General features: G+C 39.6%; 1 protein-coding gene across 2 annotated transcripts in view; it reads left to right on the top strand.

Moving 5' to 3' along the window:
* Positions 1 to 14,744, top strand: part of RASGEF1B (RasGEF domain family member 1B) — a 30,380-nt gene extending 15,636 nt beyond the window's left edge. For both annotated transcript variants that reach the window (XM_065689603.1, XM_065689608.1), the window contains 10 exons: positions 3,135 to 3,347; positions 3,446 to 3,520; positions 4,421 to 4,516; positions 5,078 to 5,180; positions 5,935 to 6,014; positions 7,311 to 7,406; positions 9,456 to 9,551; positions 11,397 to 11,520; positions 12,151 to 12,223; positions 13,385 to 14,744. In XM_065689603.1, the coding sequence (XP_065545675.1) occupies positions 3,135 to 3,347; positions 3,446 to 3,520; positions 4,421 to 4,516; positions 5,078 to 5,180; positions 5,935 to 6,014; positions 7,311 to 7,406; positions 9,456 to 9,551; positions 11,397 to 11,520; positions 12,151 to 12,223; positions 13,385 to 13,409 (981 nt within the window). In that variant the 3' untranslated portion in view covers positions 13,410 to 14,744. The remainder of the gene's footprint in view (positions 1 to 3,134; positions 3,348 to 3,445; positions 3,521 to 4,420; positions 4,517 to 5,077; positions 5,181 to 5,934; positions 6,015 to 7,310; positions 7,407 to 9,455; positions 9,552 to 11,396; positions 11,521 to 12,150; positions 12,224 to 13,384) is intronic.
* Positions 14,745 to 14,996: the final 252 nt, after the last annotated feature.

The raw sequence follows: 14,996 nt of genomic DNA, 5'->3' as shown, positions 1-14,996 counted from the left end.
GGTGGTGGTAGGCAAAAGTTCTGTCCAGTACCTAAGCCTAGGAAGAAACCTCATAGAATTGGCAGATCCTTTTCAAAGCAGAGGCAAGGTTTGCTCCATCCCTAAACCCGTATTATAATTGCATATTGTACAAACAGTTGCAAATTGGTGGGCATTAGTGTTTTTCATTTTAGTGATTCTGCTTGGAAGAAGCTAGGTAAAACACTGGCAACCCTTGCATATCTGAGAAATCCCTACCCATGTTGATAGTTTCTTCAGTCTGTGTGAGTAAGGTGTGTTGGAATCAGACCTTTGACCTGTAGGTCAGTGGAAGAGTTACTGCAGGTTTGGCAAAAAAGTTTCTGTAAGAAAACTTTACCAGGAAGAATTGTCTTGAGCTTAAAGCATCAGATATGGTCTCAGAGGAGGCTGTCATATTTCTTCCTCTGGACAGAGCACATGAGGAAATTGCTTGACCTTTTTCTAAGTCCCAGTTCTCAGATGGAAGTAAAGTTTCACAGAGGTATTATGAAACATTTTGATGCTTAACTGATGCTTGTCTTGTAAGTACTGAAACAGACCCAGTCAAAAGTCAAGGCTTACATTCACTTAGTCGAAAGGCAGTTAACAGGGTTTCAGTAAACAGATCATGTGTAGCTGGCATAATACTAAGATTACAAAAGACACTGGAATGGTACTTGGAAGAACTATAAATGCAAAGAGCAATTGCTAGATGGCATCGTGTTTCTAGGGTTCCTTGGGGGCTGGTGTTCCTTATGTAAGCTTTTGAATAATTATATGGATGAGGCAGCAGACGTCATATTAGCAAGCATGTAGGTAAGCTTTACTGGGAGGAGTTGTAAGTGCTGCCAAAGGCCTGGAAAGATCTTGAGAGACTGTAAACAAGGACTTAAACTGAATTTGGAAGCTGAAATATATTCTGATGTTGTGAAAGTGGGGAGGGACAAGAGAAGGTGGGACAAGACAGTGAAATGCAGTATGAAATACAAATTAAGAAAATAGATACCAAATTTGACGGGCAAGCTTAGAGTTTCTGCAAGATAGCTACAGGGGCCTTTGGACTGTAGAGAGGCAATAGGTTTGCCTTCACTGGGGAGGTGACAGGAGGCATCTTTCCCTCCTGCACTGTTGCTTTATTTCTGTGTACTCTTAATAGGAAGGTATGGAACTGATGTTCTGTTCAAGGAAAAGTAGTTAGATGGAGGACTCACACCCACTTGAAAAATACCCACTAGCAGAAAAAGAGAGAGTGGGCTGTACAGCCTGGGGGAAGTTGAGCTGGTGAATGCAAGACTGAAATAGCAAAAGGAAAGGGTTTTTTACAGTGAAGCTTCTGTCAATACAGACAGTTTAAACAGTGAATTCATCTATTAAGGGCAGATGAACAAACTGCTAGAAAATGAGTGCTAGGGAGCAATCTTACTCTGTCAGTGAGCTAAAGATCTTTTCTAGCTCTAGCTTTGAGGGTTTCTTGACTTTGAGATTTCCTTCAGAAAGACAAAGGGAAAGCAAGCACTGCAGTAAATTGACTTGCATTATTGTCAAGTGCTTGGAACAGTAAATGGCAACTTCCTTGACCTTACATTTCTACAGATTGCTTGGATTTGTGTGAGTCATTACCTTGAAGGACATGAAAGAACCACTGTTTCCTGTTCACTACAGCTTTTCTACTTGTAGCATCTTATTCTCCTTCCTGAGTTATTGTGCTCCAATACTGTTAAGAGCTATTAGTAAGAGTCAAACTAAAACCATTCACCATGCTAACATATTGCTCCATTAAAAAAAAAAAAAAAAAAAAAAAAGTCTTGGAAAAACCTTGGTGGGTTTATTTTCCCCCCTCTTCTTCCTCAATTTAATTCCATTCCTCCAACATTTTCCCTCTCTGTGTCCTGAGAGGTCATCATGCTCATGGGATATTTCTGGATTGTTCTGGTCCTTTTTACCACTTACCTGACCTTTGTTTCAAGGTATATCTTTTGAAGCCTTTCCCATCACCCATTGCCTCCCATTAAACATTTATTAGTGGCTTTTTCAGTGAAACACTTGATGAGTGTATGCAATCAGACCAAATCCATGTTCTGTATCTGATGTTTTTTTATATGCAGCCCAACAATACACTGAACCCCCCTTGGTTTTGTTGTTTGTTTTTTTTTTTGATCCCACCATATCATATAGTGAGATTGACTGTGGAAACTCATTTAGCATATAATATTCCATTATCTAGCAGGTAGCAGTGGTACTTGCAGTCACTATCGCAGGCCAGAAACAAAGCTTCCCATCACTTTGTCCTGTGTTGTCCACTCTTTAGTGTTTTTTAAATATAAATAAATATCAACATTGTCAGTGTGACTATAGAATCAAAAATGAGACTGTGGCACAGTAAGTAGAAATGGTAAATCTAATTTAGAGGAAGACCATATACTTAGGCTGACTGGTACCCATACTACAATCAAATTAATATCTAATTGATAAAAGACATATTCTGTAAGTATGTGTTGTTACATCTATATATATGATACTAAAAAATTGCATGCGATTAATGGTCCATCAGCAAATACCTGTTATGGGTGCAAAGAACTGTACATACTCATTCTCGCAGAGGACGCCTCGAGGTCACTGCCTCTTTGCTCTGGAGGAGACTGAACCTCAAAAAAGAAGAGGTATATTGGTTTTGTGGGCTCAGTTACATCTAGAGGTGTGAGAGGGAACTGGCATTTCCTTCTGCCTATGTGCCAAGAGGGTTTTACCTCATCACTGGACAGAGGAATGTTTGTTATGTTCAACTGCTGTTAGATCAGATGCAGGGTAATTACACTGATTTCATGCTCTGGTCTGGAGGGTACCTGTGCCATTTTGCCTGTTATCTGGGGTTTTCCAGCTAGAGAAGCAGATTGACCAGAATTAGGTGGTTCAGCTTTATATCTTCACCCGTTTTCTCCCTGATTTTGTTGTCAGTTCTAGATTTGCATGACCCACAAATTTGGGAAAGGTTTATTTTTTGTGTTGATCACAGATTAAGTTGATAACAAATACAGGTATCAGCGTCAATCTGTTGTGTTGATTAATAATGTGATAATTGAATACTGTCTTCTCACATTTTGAAAATGTATCCCAATTTTTTCACATCGTGACAGATGTATCGGAAGAACGTACAGCAGCTCCTCCAGAACCTGATTCGGAAGCTTGCCACTGTTAGCCAGTATGAGGAAGTACTTGCAAAAATTAATGCTACATCCACAGATCGTCTCATGGTTATAAAGACCAAGCCCCAGTCCATTGAGAGGGACATAATCACAGTCTGCAATGATCCCTATGTGTTAGCTCAGCAGCTGACACACATAGAGCTTGTGAGTTGTTATACTTCAAGTATGATTTCATCCTTCCCCTCTTTTTGAAATGCACCTTCACATAGGATATGACTCGGCTGCTTGTGTGCTTTATTTAGGAGAGACTCAATTATATTGGGCCAGAAGAATTTGTCCAGGCGTTTGTGCAAAAGGATCCTTTGGATAATGACAAGGTAAGTGGAGCAGATCTGAAGCAGCTCTGAAATGGGGCATTTAACATCCTTGAGCTCAGGCATCTCATGAGCTGAAAGTAAGGTCCAGCAATAAACAAGGACCAGCAGAAACAAGCTTTATAATGGAAATGCTTTAGTATTCCTCTTAAAAATTTTAAGCTTCAGAACTCAGCCAAAAATTTGATTTAAATTAACATAATTTCTGGTTTGTTTCTGATTTAAGCTAAGGGAGAGCTTAATCCTGTGAAGGTGTAGGTCACCTATGTGGCCTACAGCTGGAAAAAAGCTGACTTTAGCTTTGGCTTTTGCATTATGCATTTTCAACAAGCATTTTTCCTTTTACTAAACTGAACTCTTTGCAGCAAACTGGCAAGTGGGGCAATTTGCAGGTAGAGCACACATTACAAAAATAGAGCAGTGAGCCAGACAAAATGGTAGAGCTAATCTCCCAGAGTTAGGATGCACTAAATTAATTTGGTATCAACAACTGAATGTTAACGGGCCAGTGGAGTGGGCTGGCCTGTTTTCCTTCTGCACTTGCAGAGGGTATAATGTTATCTCTATAACAGATTGAGGATTGAAACAGTGCTCATAATCTGCTTTACGCAGATACTTAGCTTTGTTTTCATAAGTCTATCCTAAATCCTTAAAGCATCCTAGTAGGGCTTGCAGCAGATGATGGATTCACATGTCTGATAATGCCTTACTGAGCCAACAGCTCAGGAAGAAGTTCTGCTGTCATTGCTAATTTCTCTATAAGCTTTTTTGTTACTTAGGGTAATTGAGTTATTCCTGGTTACTCGACAGCGTTTGGGGATGGCATGGCAGAAAGCCAAAAGGTCTCTCTCAGGGAAAAGATGAAGATTACATTAAAATTTGCTATTTTTCTTCTGTCTGCAGAGCTGCTATGGAGATCGAAAGAAGACACGGAATCTGGAAGCCTATGTTGAATGGTTTAACAGGCTCAGTTACTTGGTTGCAACAGAAATCTGTATGGTGAGCAAAGACTTTTTTCTGCTAAAAGGTTTTGTTTAGTCTAATTGTCTAAAACGGTGAAGCCTTTTCCGATTTAGAGTCCCTTCAGTGTGCCTTTGACTTTATTCTCTCAGCTCTGTACTTTTCCATGTGTAGATGGAAGTAAATTCCATGTTTTCAACATCATGCTAGTGCCTCAGCCTTGTTCAGGTGACAGTTATGCTGGGTTAGCCCTTCTTAGCACAGGAATCCATCTGGCCTGCCCCTCTCTCCTATGAATGCCTCTTGTGAATAGAGGCATCTTTTCTCTCCATCTTTTCTCTCCTCTGTGCTGACCCCCTTCTCTGCTCTACTGTTCTTCATATCCTTCTTGGCAGAACCTCTTTACCTGTTCTCCTTGCTCTCTACCTGCCCAGCATCTAGGTTGTCCTTGCTGTCCTGAGGGCTTTTGAACACAATAGCGTGGCTTCCTCTACATGTAAAGCATAGTATGAAGCTGTGGTACATGTGGAAAAGGCTTTTACACAGGGTTGTTGTTTCTTTTGGGGAACACTTGTAACACTTCAGTGACATGTCTTGCAGCCTGTGAAGAAGAAGCACAGAGCAAGAGTGATAGAATATTTCATTGATGTGGCACGGGAATGCTTTAACATTGGCAACTTTAACTCCTTAATGGCTATTATTTGTAAGTATGTGTTCTGAGACATTCTGTCCCTGTTTGAATCCAGATAAAGGAAGTGCAGTGCTTCATAGAAGTCTGCAGCTTAGCACACTCAACAGTGTGAAGTTGGGAGGGGAAGTGATGAGGAACTGCTCAATGTTATTGTAGTGCTACATGCTTAAGAAATAATTTACTGCTGTAGTGTAAATTACAGAAAACAAAGCTTTCATTGCAATTGCTTAGAGATCTAAATCCCCACTTGTTGAAACTAATTTTAGTGTTTAATTGAAGTAGAAACTTCCTTTAATATGAAGGCTTGATGTCTCCTATTGTTTCTGTTACACCATAAATTTCCTAGTGGTTTAAAGATTTCACACCTTTTCTATATCTGATAGAAAATATTTGGAATATTTTTTAATTAGAAATGTGAAAACTTCATAGATATGTGTAGTTTTCAATTAAATATGTAAGAGACAATGTTGAGAGAACTCACTTGCACTGTTCTACAGTATATTCATGTTTTAGCAAAACCACATTAAATAATGCCATAGCAGTTTTTTAGAGCTTTCATTCTGTAAGAGATGTTGATTTTGTTTACCAAGTTGCTTTTAACACTGGAATTTCATGAAAACAATAAGTGTGATTTTTTGGGTATATTTTCTTTTGAAAATACTTGTTATTGTTAACAGCTCCTTTACTTTATAAATACTTACTAGCATTACCTACTGAAAGATTTCTTTTTCTAAATACTCCAACAAGTTCTCTCTCTTGTATCAAGCTGGCATGAACATGAGTCCTGTGTCTCGGTTAAAGAAAACTTGGGCAAAAGTGAAGACAGCCAAATTTGATATTCTTGAGGTATGTTTGGCCACTATTTGGACACGGGGCTATTAATAGCAGTTCTCTTCTAACTGCTCTAAAATGCAAGCTTAGCTTCATTATAACATGCTTAACTTAGTATATTTGTGCTCTTAATGGAAATTCTAGAAGATGAAATAAGAAATGTTCAGTTGACTTAATTGGGAAGAAGGAAATTGAACTAATTTGTTTTTAACTCCCAAACCCACCTCCTAAGAATTGTTTGGGGGGGGGGGGGGTGGGGAAGGTAGGTAACCTCTTGAAAAGGAGATGTATTTGAGAGGGGTAGTGTAGATTGACCTAATGCAGTCCTGCCTCTGGAAATCAAGTTGAGCTGTAAGGTGGCTGCCTTGCTGTTTCAGAGAAATTTGCCGTGAAGTAATTGATTGCTGCTTACCTTGATGTAGTAGAGACCTTTGTCAAAGATCATGTAGGTGCAGCAGCGTATGAGTTTGTGAGTTGCCCAGCAGATTATTTGCCAATTAGTTAATTATCCTGCTGTAAATGGCAATCAGTCAATTCAGGTTATTTATTAGGAAGTTAAAGAAAATGTAGCATTTTGTACTTGACACACATGAAATGTTTATTAATATCATCAGAAGATCTGACTTGTGTTGTGAGGACAGATTGAAACAGGATGGCTATAGCCACCTCATGTTTCCTTCCTCCACCCCTGGGTGGGAAATAGCCTTCCTTGTATCAAGGGTGGCTGCGCAGCTCAGGAAGTTGCTCTTAAGATTACAGCCCTATTCCATTTGACCTTATTATGCAGGCTGGATTTTGCTGGTTAAGGATGTGCTTTGTGAGCCATGCAATCATCCTAGTCATTGAGGTGTAGCAGTCAGTCTTGGAGCAATGAAGTGGGGGCACTGACATCTTTGTGTGTCTGATCTTACTTTGCCGTTGCAACTGAATCATCTCTGAGAACCCTGCATCGTAGGAAGAGCTGAATATTAGTGCCAAGACCCATTGTTGTCTTAGTTTAATGATTCTGACTTTTGAATTAAAGCTGAGTTACCTCCTTCATGTAGAAAGAAGGTCTGTGAAGCCTGCCTTTGCTTTCCTGCTGCTGACTTCTATTGTCTCCCTCGTTGTGCTGAGTGAACGTTTTTGAAAGCAACATTTTCTTCTGATCGAGTGAACAGTTCAAACGATACTGCAGCCCTCTGGAAAGCTGTATTAGTGCTGCTTGCTGTTCACCAGACTTCTTGCTTTTTAAAACAGTTGCTCAAGTGAAAAAGAACTGTGTGTGGTGATGACACTGGCTCATTATTTACATTTTTTCATGGCTTGTAGCATCAGATGGACCCTTCTAGCAATTTTTACAATTACCGAACCGCTCTGCGTGGAGCCACTCAAAGGTCCTTGACAGCTCACAGCAGCAGAGAGAAGGTATGCTTGCAAATGGCTTGGCAGTGGGTGAAGATGAAATGTGCTTGTTAAGTTTCATGGTTAGCTTTTGTCTTGGGATTCTGGTTCTCAGCAGCTCTGCCCCTGGTAGGCTTTTAAAAAGAATAAAAAGCCTAAAAACAGAGTACCCCTTTATGGAGAGTGTCTAAATATTACCTCTAAGCTACCAAAAAAGTAAATGGAATATTTGAGGAAACTGGTGGCTCAATGAAAATGACCATCTTAGGGCTGCCAGTTTGGTTTGGTGCTGACTGAAAGAGCAAACATTAAGTGATCACTTTGGTTATTTAAATATAATACGTACATTGCCTCAGGTCGTCTTTTTTGTCAGAGAACTGTATCTCAGGAACTGGTAATAGAGATGGAAAGGCCAAGGACTGAAATGAGGTTCCTAGTAATTTGTTCTTATTGCTGTTACTTGTGCTCATTCTATGGTTTAGGGTGGGAAAGCTTTAAAATTTACTCAGAAAAGGTATTCTAAAATTCAAATCTAGTCTGAGTTTCTGTCTAGATTCTGTGGAGTCCCCTTCCTGTGTACAGATTTTAGATGAGCTTTAAATATACTCTGGAGTTTTCTAGTGGAAATAGATTAATGAGGTTTTTGTGTAATACAGTGGGTTGAATTCCACCTTCCAAACTCAAGAGTGGCAGTGAATTATGCATTAATAGAGGTTGCATCTTTCTTTACTCTAAAAAAAATTCAGCTTTTGAGAAATAAACTGGATTTGGTCACACATTAATGCAGAATCTCAGTTGTAGTTCTTGTTCTCTTGGAAAGGAGCCAAACTTCCTAGCCAAGCTTCCTAGATGCTCCCCACTTATAAGCGGTTGCTCATCAATTGCTTATAATAATATTAGAACTTCATTCTGTGTTTAATAAACCTGATCTTGATGCTCATAAAATAAACTAATAGGCAGGATGAAGCAAACCCATGTGTAGTCTGATGGGCTATATTGTTGTTATCCTTGTGTATATAAATATACATAGATAAATAGATAAATTTATGTGCATATAAATACACATAAATAAAAACAGGGTGGGCTTTTTTCTGATTCCCAGGGATCTGTTCACATATCATTCAAACTACCAGAAGTTTACATGTAAGATGTTTACTTCTATTCAGATAAAAGTAAGTTTTATACTTCAAAGAAAAGAACTTACAGATACTGAAATGGTGCAGGAAAGTTTCCCATGGGAACAGTGATATTTGTTTTATCCCCAGTTGCAACAAGGACATGTGGCTGTGAAAATTCTTAGAGGATGCAAATGGAAATACAGTCATTTTAAGAATGTAAGAATGTTCCAGCATTCTCCAAAGAAAAATACTTCTGATTTGTTCAGTTGGCAGGAAATGTTGCTTTGTGTTGAGCCAGTCACTGCCAAGGTTCAATCTCTTGCATGAGCTTAGGGAACTGAAGCTCTAAAGCTGTTTGTGCTGCTAGCCCCAAATTTTCCATGCTGTGCTTTAATGTGCAACTCCCTCCACTTACCAAGCGAGTTCCTGTCAAGAGGGAGAGCTTCATTAAGATACACCCTGCAGAAATTGCATGCAAGAAGTGTGTACGTCTGAGCTATTATATTTTGGAATCTGCAAGGAGAATGAGAAAGTGAAAACAAGAGGGACACGACATAGAAATGAAATGTTAAGCATATAGTTGTTCTAAACAAGCCTCATAGCCACATTTGACAAGCAGCGGACTGCCAATAGATACTTTAATTGTGACCCTGAGACAGCTACATGCCAGGAAGACTTCAAGGTAATGAAAGCAGTTTGGCACAAAGCTGATAATAAAACCATAGGGGTTAGCTTGCCATCCAAGGAAGGACTTCCTTTATAGAGAAACATCACATATTTTAAACTGTCGTGAATGCAAAATTTCTCTATAGTGAAAGAGAGAGATATAACGAAGATCTTAGTCCTCTGGTATTTTGCTTACCTTTTGTACTACCTGTCTTCCTTTTATTTTTTTCTGTAGAGCATTATGTTTTGGTTCAGGACCAGACTGAGAATAATGTTGTTCTTTCCTTAGATTGTAATACCTTTCTTCAGCCTCTTGATCAAAGATATTTACTTCCTCAATGAGGGCTGTGCCAATCGTCTTCCGAATGGTCATATCAATTTTGAAGTAAGTAGAGCACTAAGTGGGGTGTTGATACAGGGTTAGCCCCTTTAACAGAAAACTGAAGCAGATCATGGTTTAGCTTCCTCTGAATTCTGGGAGAGCAAAATTAGACTGGAATTTGAGTTATCTGTTACTTCACACAGGAGCTGGGAAGCAGTCAGGAAAAAACAGTCTTATTGAATATGGACCAAGAAGGCAAATGGCATCTTAGGGTGCATTAGAAAGGGAGTGGTTAGTAGGTCAAGAGAGGTTCTCCTCCCCCTCTACTCAGCCTTGGTGAGGCCACATCTGGAATATTGCGTCCAGTTCTGGGCCCCTCTGTTCAAGAAGGACAGGGAATTGCTTGAAGGAGTCCAGCGCAGAGCCACAAAGATGATTAAGGGAGTGGAACATCTCCCTTATGAGGAGAGGCTGAGGGAGCTGGGTCTCTTTAGCTTGGAGAAGAGGAGACTGAGGGGTGACTTCATCAATGTTTACAAATATGTAAAGGGTAGGTGTCAGGATGATGGAGCTAGGCTTTTTTCAGTGATATCCAGTGATAGGACAAGGGGCAATGGGTGTAAACTGGAGCATAGGAAGTTCCACGTTAACATCAGGAAGAACTTCTTTACTGTAAGAGTGACAGAGCACTGGAACAGGTTGCCCAGGGGGGTTGTGGAGTCTCCTACACTGGAGATATTCAAGGCCCGCCTGGACAAGTTCCTGTGTGATGTACTGTAGGTTACCCTGCTCTTGCAGGGGGGTTGGACTAGATGATCTTTTGAGGTCCCTTCCAACCCTTGGGATTCTGTGATTCTGTGATTCTGTGAATGTTTATAGAACCCCTTTCGATATTCACATATTTTAGTGTGGAAATAGGTCAGAACTTTTTCCCAGTGCTCAAATTCATCTAAACATTTAAACTCACAGGTGTATTATACTTCATGACAAAGTCATTCAACTCAGTGGTTTAGAACTTCTTTTTTAATTCCACATATAAAAGGTGGGTTCATCATTTGTTAAGATACATATTGTAGTATTTTTACATGTAAGTCACAGATTGTCTCTGAAGAAACGTGATTAGAGCAGCAGTGAAGAAGTTTTGAGTCCCTTATATTGCAGCAATTCTTCTGCCTCTGGTTTCATGCTTGTTATCTGACTCTGTGCATTACCCAGTGATTTATTATCTGATGCTTTCAGATTTCAAGAAGCCTGGGTCACTCGCACAAAATTACAGTACATTTCACTTGTAGTCATTGACCTGAATTAGCCTGGTTCTAAAGTTAGACTATGCGATGATCTGGAATGTCCTTTTATTCAAGGAATCCGTGTGCACTTGAGGCATGTCAAGCTTTAATTGAAAGAGTTTATCAATCAGTGACATCAACACCCTACATGGGGTATGTTTATTTTTGGCATAAATTTCCAGCAAGAAAATCAAGCATTTCAGATTAACAAATGAAAATGGAACATCTGCATTTCAAAATATCAGTATTAAACATCTCAAAAATTACTAAAATTTTCACTATGAAACAGACAAGCATGTCATAGTCAAAGTGAAAAGTTAGGCATAAGGAGCATTAGCAGCTCCTTGAAAAGAAAAAGAATGCAGATCATGGTCTACTATTTACATTCACAACTAACAACAATTTTACTGGGGTGGAGGAGTGGGAAGTCATCCCAATTTGAAACAGAAATGCAAAAGATAGACACTGAGTTGTCAAGTCAGATCACGTTCAAAAGCTGGGCAGAATCCAAGCCTTGGACTTGAAAGCAAGATCTGTCTGTCTTTCAGAAAAGCAAATGTTCAGGGTGAACTGTACTGCTCAGTATATAGCACTTCTTCTGTTTTCTCTTCTATTCTGACAGAAATTTTGGGAACTGGCAAAACAAGTCAGTGAATTCATGACGTGGAAGCAAGTGGAGTGTCCCTTTGAAAGGGATCGGAAGATTCTGCAGTACTTGCTCACTGTCCCAGTCTTCAGTGATGATGGTAAGTAGCTCCGAACTTCCTGCATGTCTGGTGTTACTGGCTACTGCTTAGTCTCTCTCCATGTCGTTGCTTCCTCACAGTAAAAAAAGACTCTGTCCTGAGACATCTCTGGTAAACAAAAAATGCTCCTTGCAAATGGGAGAGGAAACAAGATTTTTCTTTCTATGTGCATGCTGTCTGTGAGAATTTACATTATCCTTTTCCCTGAAATGGAATGAAAAATAAAGCATTTGCGATCCCTCCAAACATCATCTGAAATTTTATGGACTTTCAGGATTCTTTAATAAGGGGTGCTGCTTGAGAAAGAAAATGGGGACTTCACAGGTTGCTTACAAAGAACCATGTCCCTAGGCTCAGTTTTTTCTTTTGACTGTTTTCTTCCACTCCTGTGCTTTTGAGTTTTTGATAGTTGGTTTTTACCCCTCAGGGTAGTCTTTGTTCTCATGCACTGTTTGTTAGTATTGTCTGGATGTAATTATAAGCAATGCTATACTTCCTAATGGATTCTGGAGCCCTAATCTGAGGGATGGATAATATAGCCTGCTTCATTTAATTTCAGCCCGCTTTCCAAGGAGAGCAGATTTTAAAATGTTAGTAGGCCTAACATACTGTATTTGCTTCTGATTGCAGCACTTTACTTGGCTTCCTATGAGAGCGAAAGTCCTGAGAATCACATTGAGAAGGACAGATGGAAGACACTAAGGTTTGTGTCAGAGGTTACCCACATAAATAAGTAAAGAGAATGGGATACAGAGCAAGCATCAAACAGTTAAAACCAAATGCCAAGTGACATGTTTCAACAGATGGGACACAGCATTGGTATAAATCCCCTCTCCAGTGTGGGACTTTTGGAAAAAAAGAGAACAATCAGTCTTTATTTTAAACCCTCTCAAGCCTTCTCTCCCTTAGGGGATGGGAATGAGAATAAGTAATTTTCTATCTTAATTTCTTGTGTTATTCAGTGCAGGAGAAAATGCTTTCTAAACTTCAAAGAAATGTCTATTTCCTCACAAGAGCACTCTGTTTTCCAAGCAGACATTTCTGCAGCTATTGCATCCCTTTATGAACCCTGCCTTTCAGACAAGGATGAGATTTATGCAAAGATTATTCTGGGGAAAATGCATTCATGAAACCAGGTAACAGTTTAGAGTCCAGGCTGGGAAAAACAAATTTAAGCAAAATTCTATTTTTGGCTTCTCTTCTACTGCTGATTGAACATAGACTCATCAACTCTTTCATTTAACTACCTGTAGAAAAATGCAGGAACCATTAGGGCAATGTTTTAGCTCACACTTTGATCAACTTTTTTTTCACAGCAGCAGAGAACACTAATCAGGTGCATAGACTGAGGCACAGAATTAAGCACATGTATGAACAGTCTGTGTTTTCACCCTTAAGCCACACCTCAACTGTAGTCTTAAAACTACCGATATCCCAAGGAACTGACCATTGGCCAGGTGTTCTTGTCACTGTCACAGGCAGCTGGAGCTTTAACACTTAGAGGTACCCATGGATGTAACATCCAGACTTTTCTGATCCACTGGGCAGCACCGTAGAGACACAGCTGTACACCACAACCCTCAGGATTCTCCTCAGGCTGTGTTGTTTTTTTCCTGGGATATCACAGGGGGATGTAACAATTCCATCTGATTAATCTCAGTTACTCTGGGGAGAGGCAGAATGGGAGTGTTACTCACATCAGTGCACACACTTTCCACATTACACGTAGTGGCAAGACGGACAAAGACTCTGAGCTTGAAAATCTGTGATAACCCTTATTCAAGGCACTCTGAAGCTGTCTTGAGTAGATTTACATCATTCTAATGATTTTGTTTACTTATTTATATTTCCCTTTTCCTTTCAGGTCATCACTTCTGGGCAGAGTCTAGCGCACAATATGGCCTGTTGCTTCCACTGTTGCTGTATTATGTGGATTACCAATGGGCATGGCTTGGTTTATTTTTCTGTACACCAGAGCAGGATTCAAAGTGATAAAAAATGTGCAGTCAGTTGCGGTATTGTGTCAGCAAAGATGAAACAAGTTAACTCAAGAACAAGAAGGCAGCTTCTCACATCTGACAGAGGAGATAAAATCACAGCCCGCTTGGCCGTGATTCAGGCTTAAGTATTGATTGAGGACAGGGCTGACAGAATCCTTTGAATAGCTCAGATGCCGCCTATGAATCATTTCACACCTGGATGGAGTATTTTCCCCCTTCCTTTTCCTTCACCTTGCTGCTACAAGGACTCTGAAGAGTTGATGGTAGAATATGGAGGAGGAAAAAAATCACCACCCCTTTCAGTGAAACCCAAGTCTGCATTGAAGAACTTCAACTCCCAATAAGCAGAATATAGCCACGAACTTTGCCTGATCAGGACTGCTAAAAAGGGAAAGGATTGGACACAACAAATTGGCTGCTGGGGAGAGTTTCTTCCCACCACTGTAATGGTGGCTGTGTTTTTTCTCTCTTTTGTTTTGAGTTGGCTGCTGGTAGGCAAACTCATTATTATAAGTTATTTAAAAAATATAAATAATAAAAATCAAGACTGGTAGAAAACATACCTGCTAGAAAATATAGTAGCTATGTATCTTGGACTACTTTACAACCTCGAGTGAGGGGTTTTCTTTCTTTCAGTTGGTTACAACTAACCACTACATGCTACAGACATTCTTATATTTATTAGGTGGTTTTGTTACTCTAGTTTTCCATACTTTACCTTCTTCTTATATTAGGTTGAACAAGCTGGCTTTTCTAGCATAGTTTTTGAGAAACTGGTGTGCAAACTGTGGCGAAGTATGAAAGTATGTTTCTATTAAGTAATTTTTATAACTGCTTTTTTCGAAAGGGTAACAATGGAGAACACAATCCACTTTGACTGAAATAGCAAGATGCCAAAAAGAAAAAGATGCGGCTTCTTCTCAGCTACAGCTGTGAACAAAACATTCTCCCTGTGTGTTTGCTTTATGGATTATGTTTATGACTGTGAAGTAGTTCACTGTGTTACACACCTAATGAGTTTGTGGTAGCTCCAAATACTTAGTCACTCTATTTATCCTAAGAAGAACCCAATAGGAAAAAAAGAAACTAGCTATAAATCACTGTGGACACAAAATCGCTAAGCAAAAGCACATACTTGGCAACAAAGGTATTTGCAATTATCCTGGCACTGTTATTTAAAAAAGAAAAGAAATAAGAATAAATATATTTATTTGTTGCACTGCAGCTCTTGAGTTTTCAGGTAAACCGTTATTTATGTTCTGTCCGTGCCTTTTCAGGCACATATTTATTTTTTAATTCTGTAAGAACATGCTCTAGTAAGCCTTCATTCAACAGGGATACTGTCCTTAACTACAGCCTGTTTGCTGGTACAAGGTGCTGGAAGTCACTGAGTTACATACACCTTGAGCACTAGGTCCTCAAGTCATGACAGTGAGGGAGGATTTCTCTCCTCCTATTCACTGAGTTAGGGTGAAC

The sequence above is a fragment of the Lathamus discolor genome, chromosome 1 (genome assembly GCF_037157495.1).
Source record: "Lathamus discolor isolate bLatDis1 chromosome 1, bLatDis1.hap1, whole genome shotgun sequence".
In the NCBI taxonomy this organism is placed as follows: Eukaryota; Metazoa; Chordata; class Aves; order Psittaciformes; family Psittacidae; genus Lathamus; species Lathamus discolor.
Note: the sequence above shows the minus strand (reverse complement) of the source record. Positions and strands in the feature narration are given on the sequence as shown.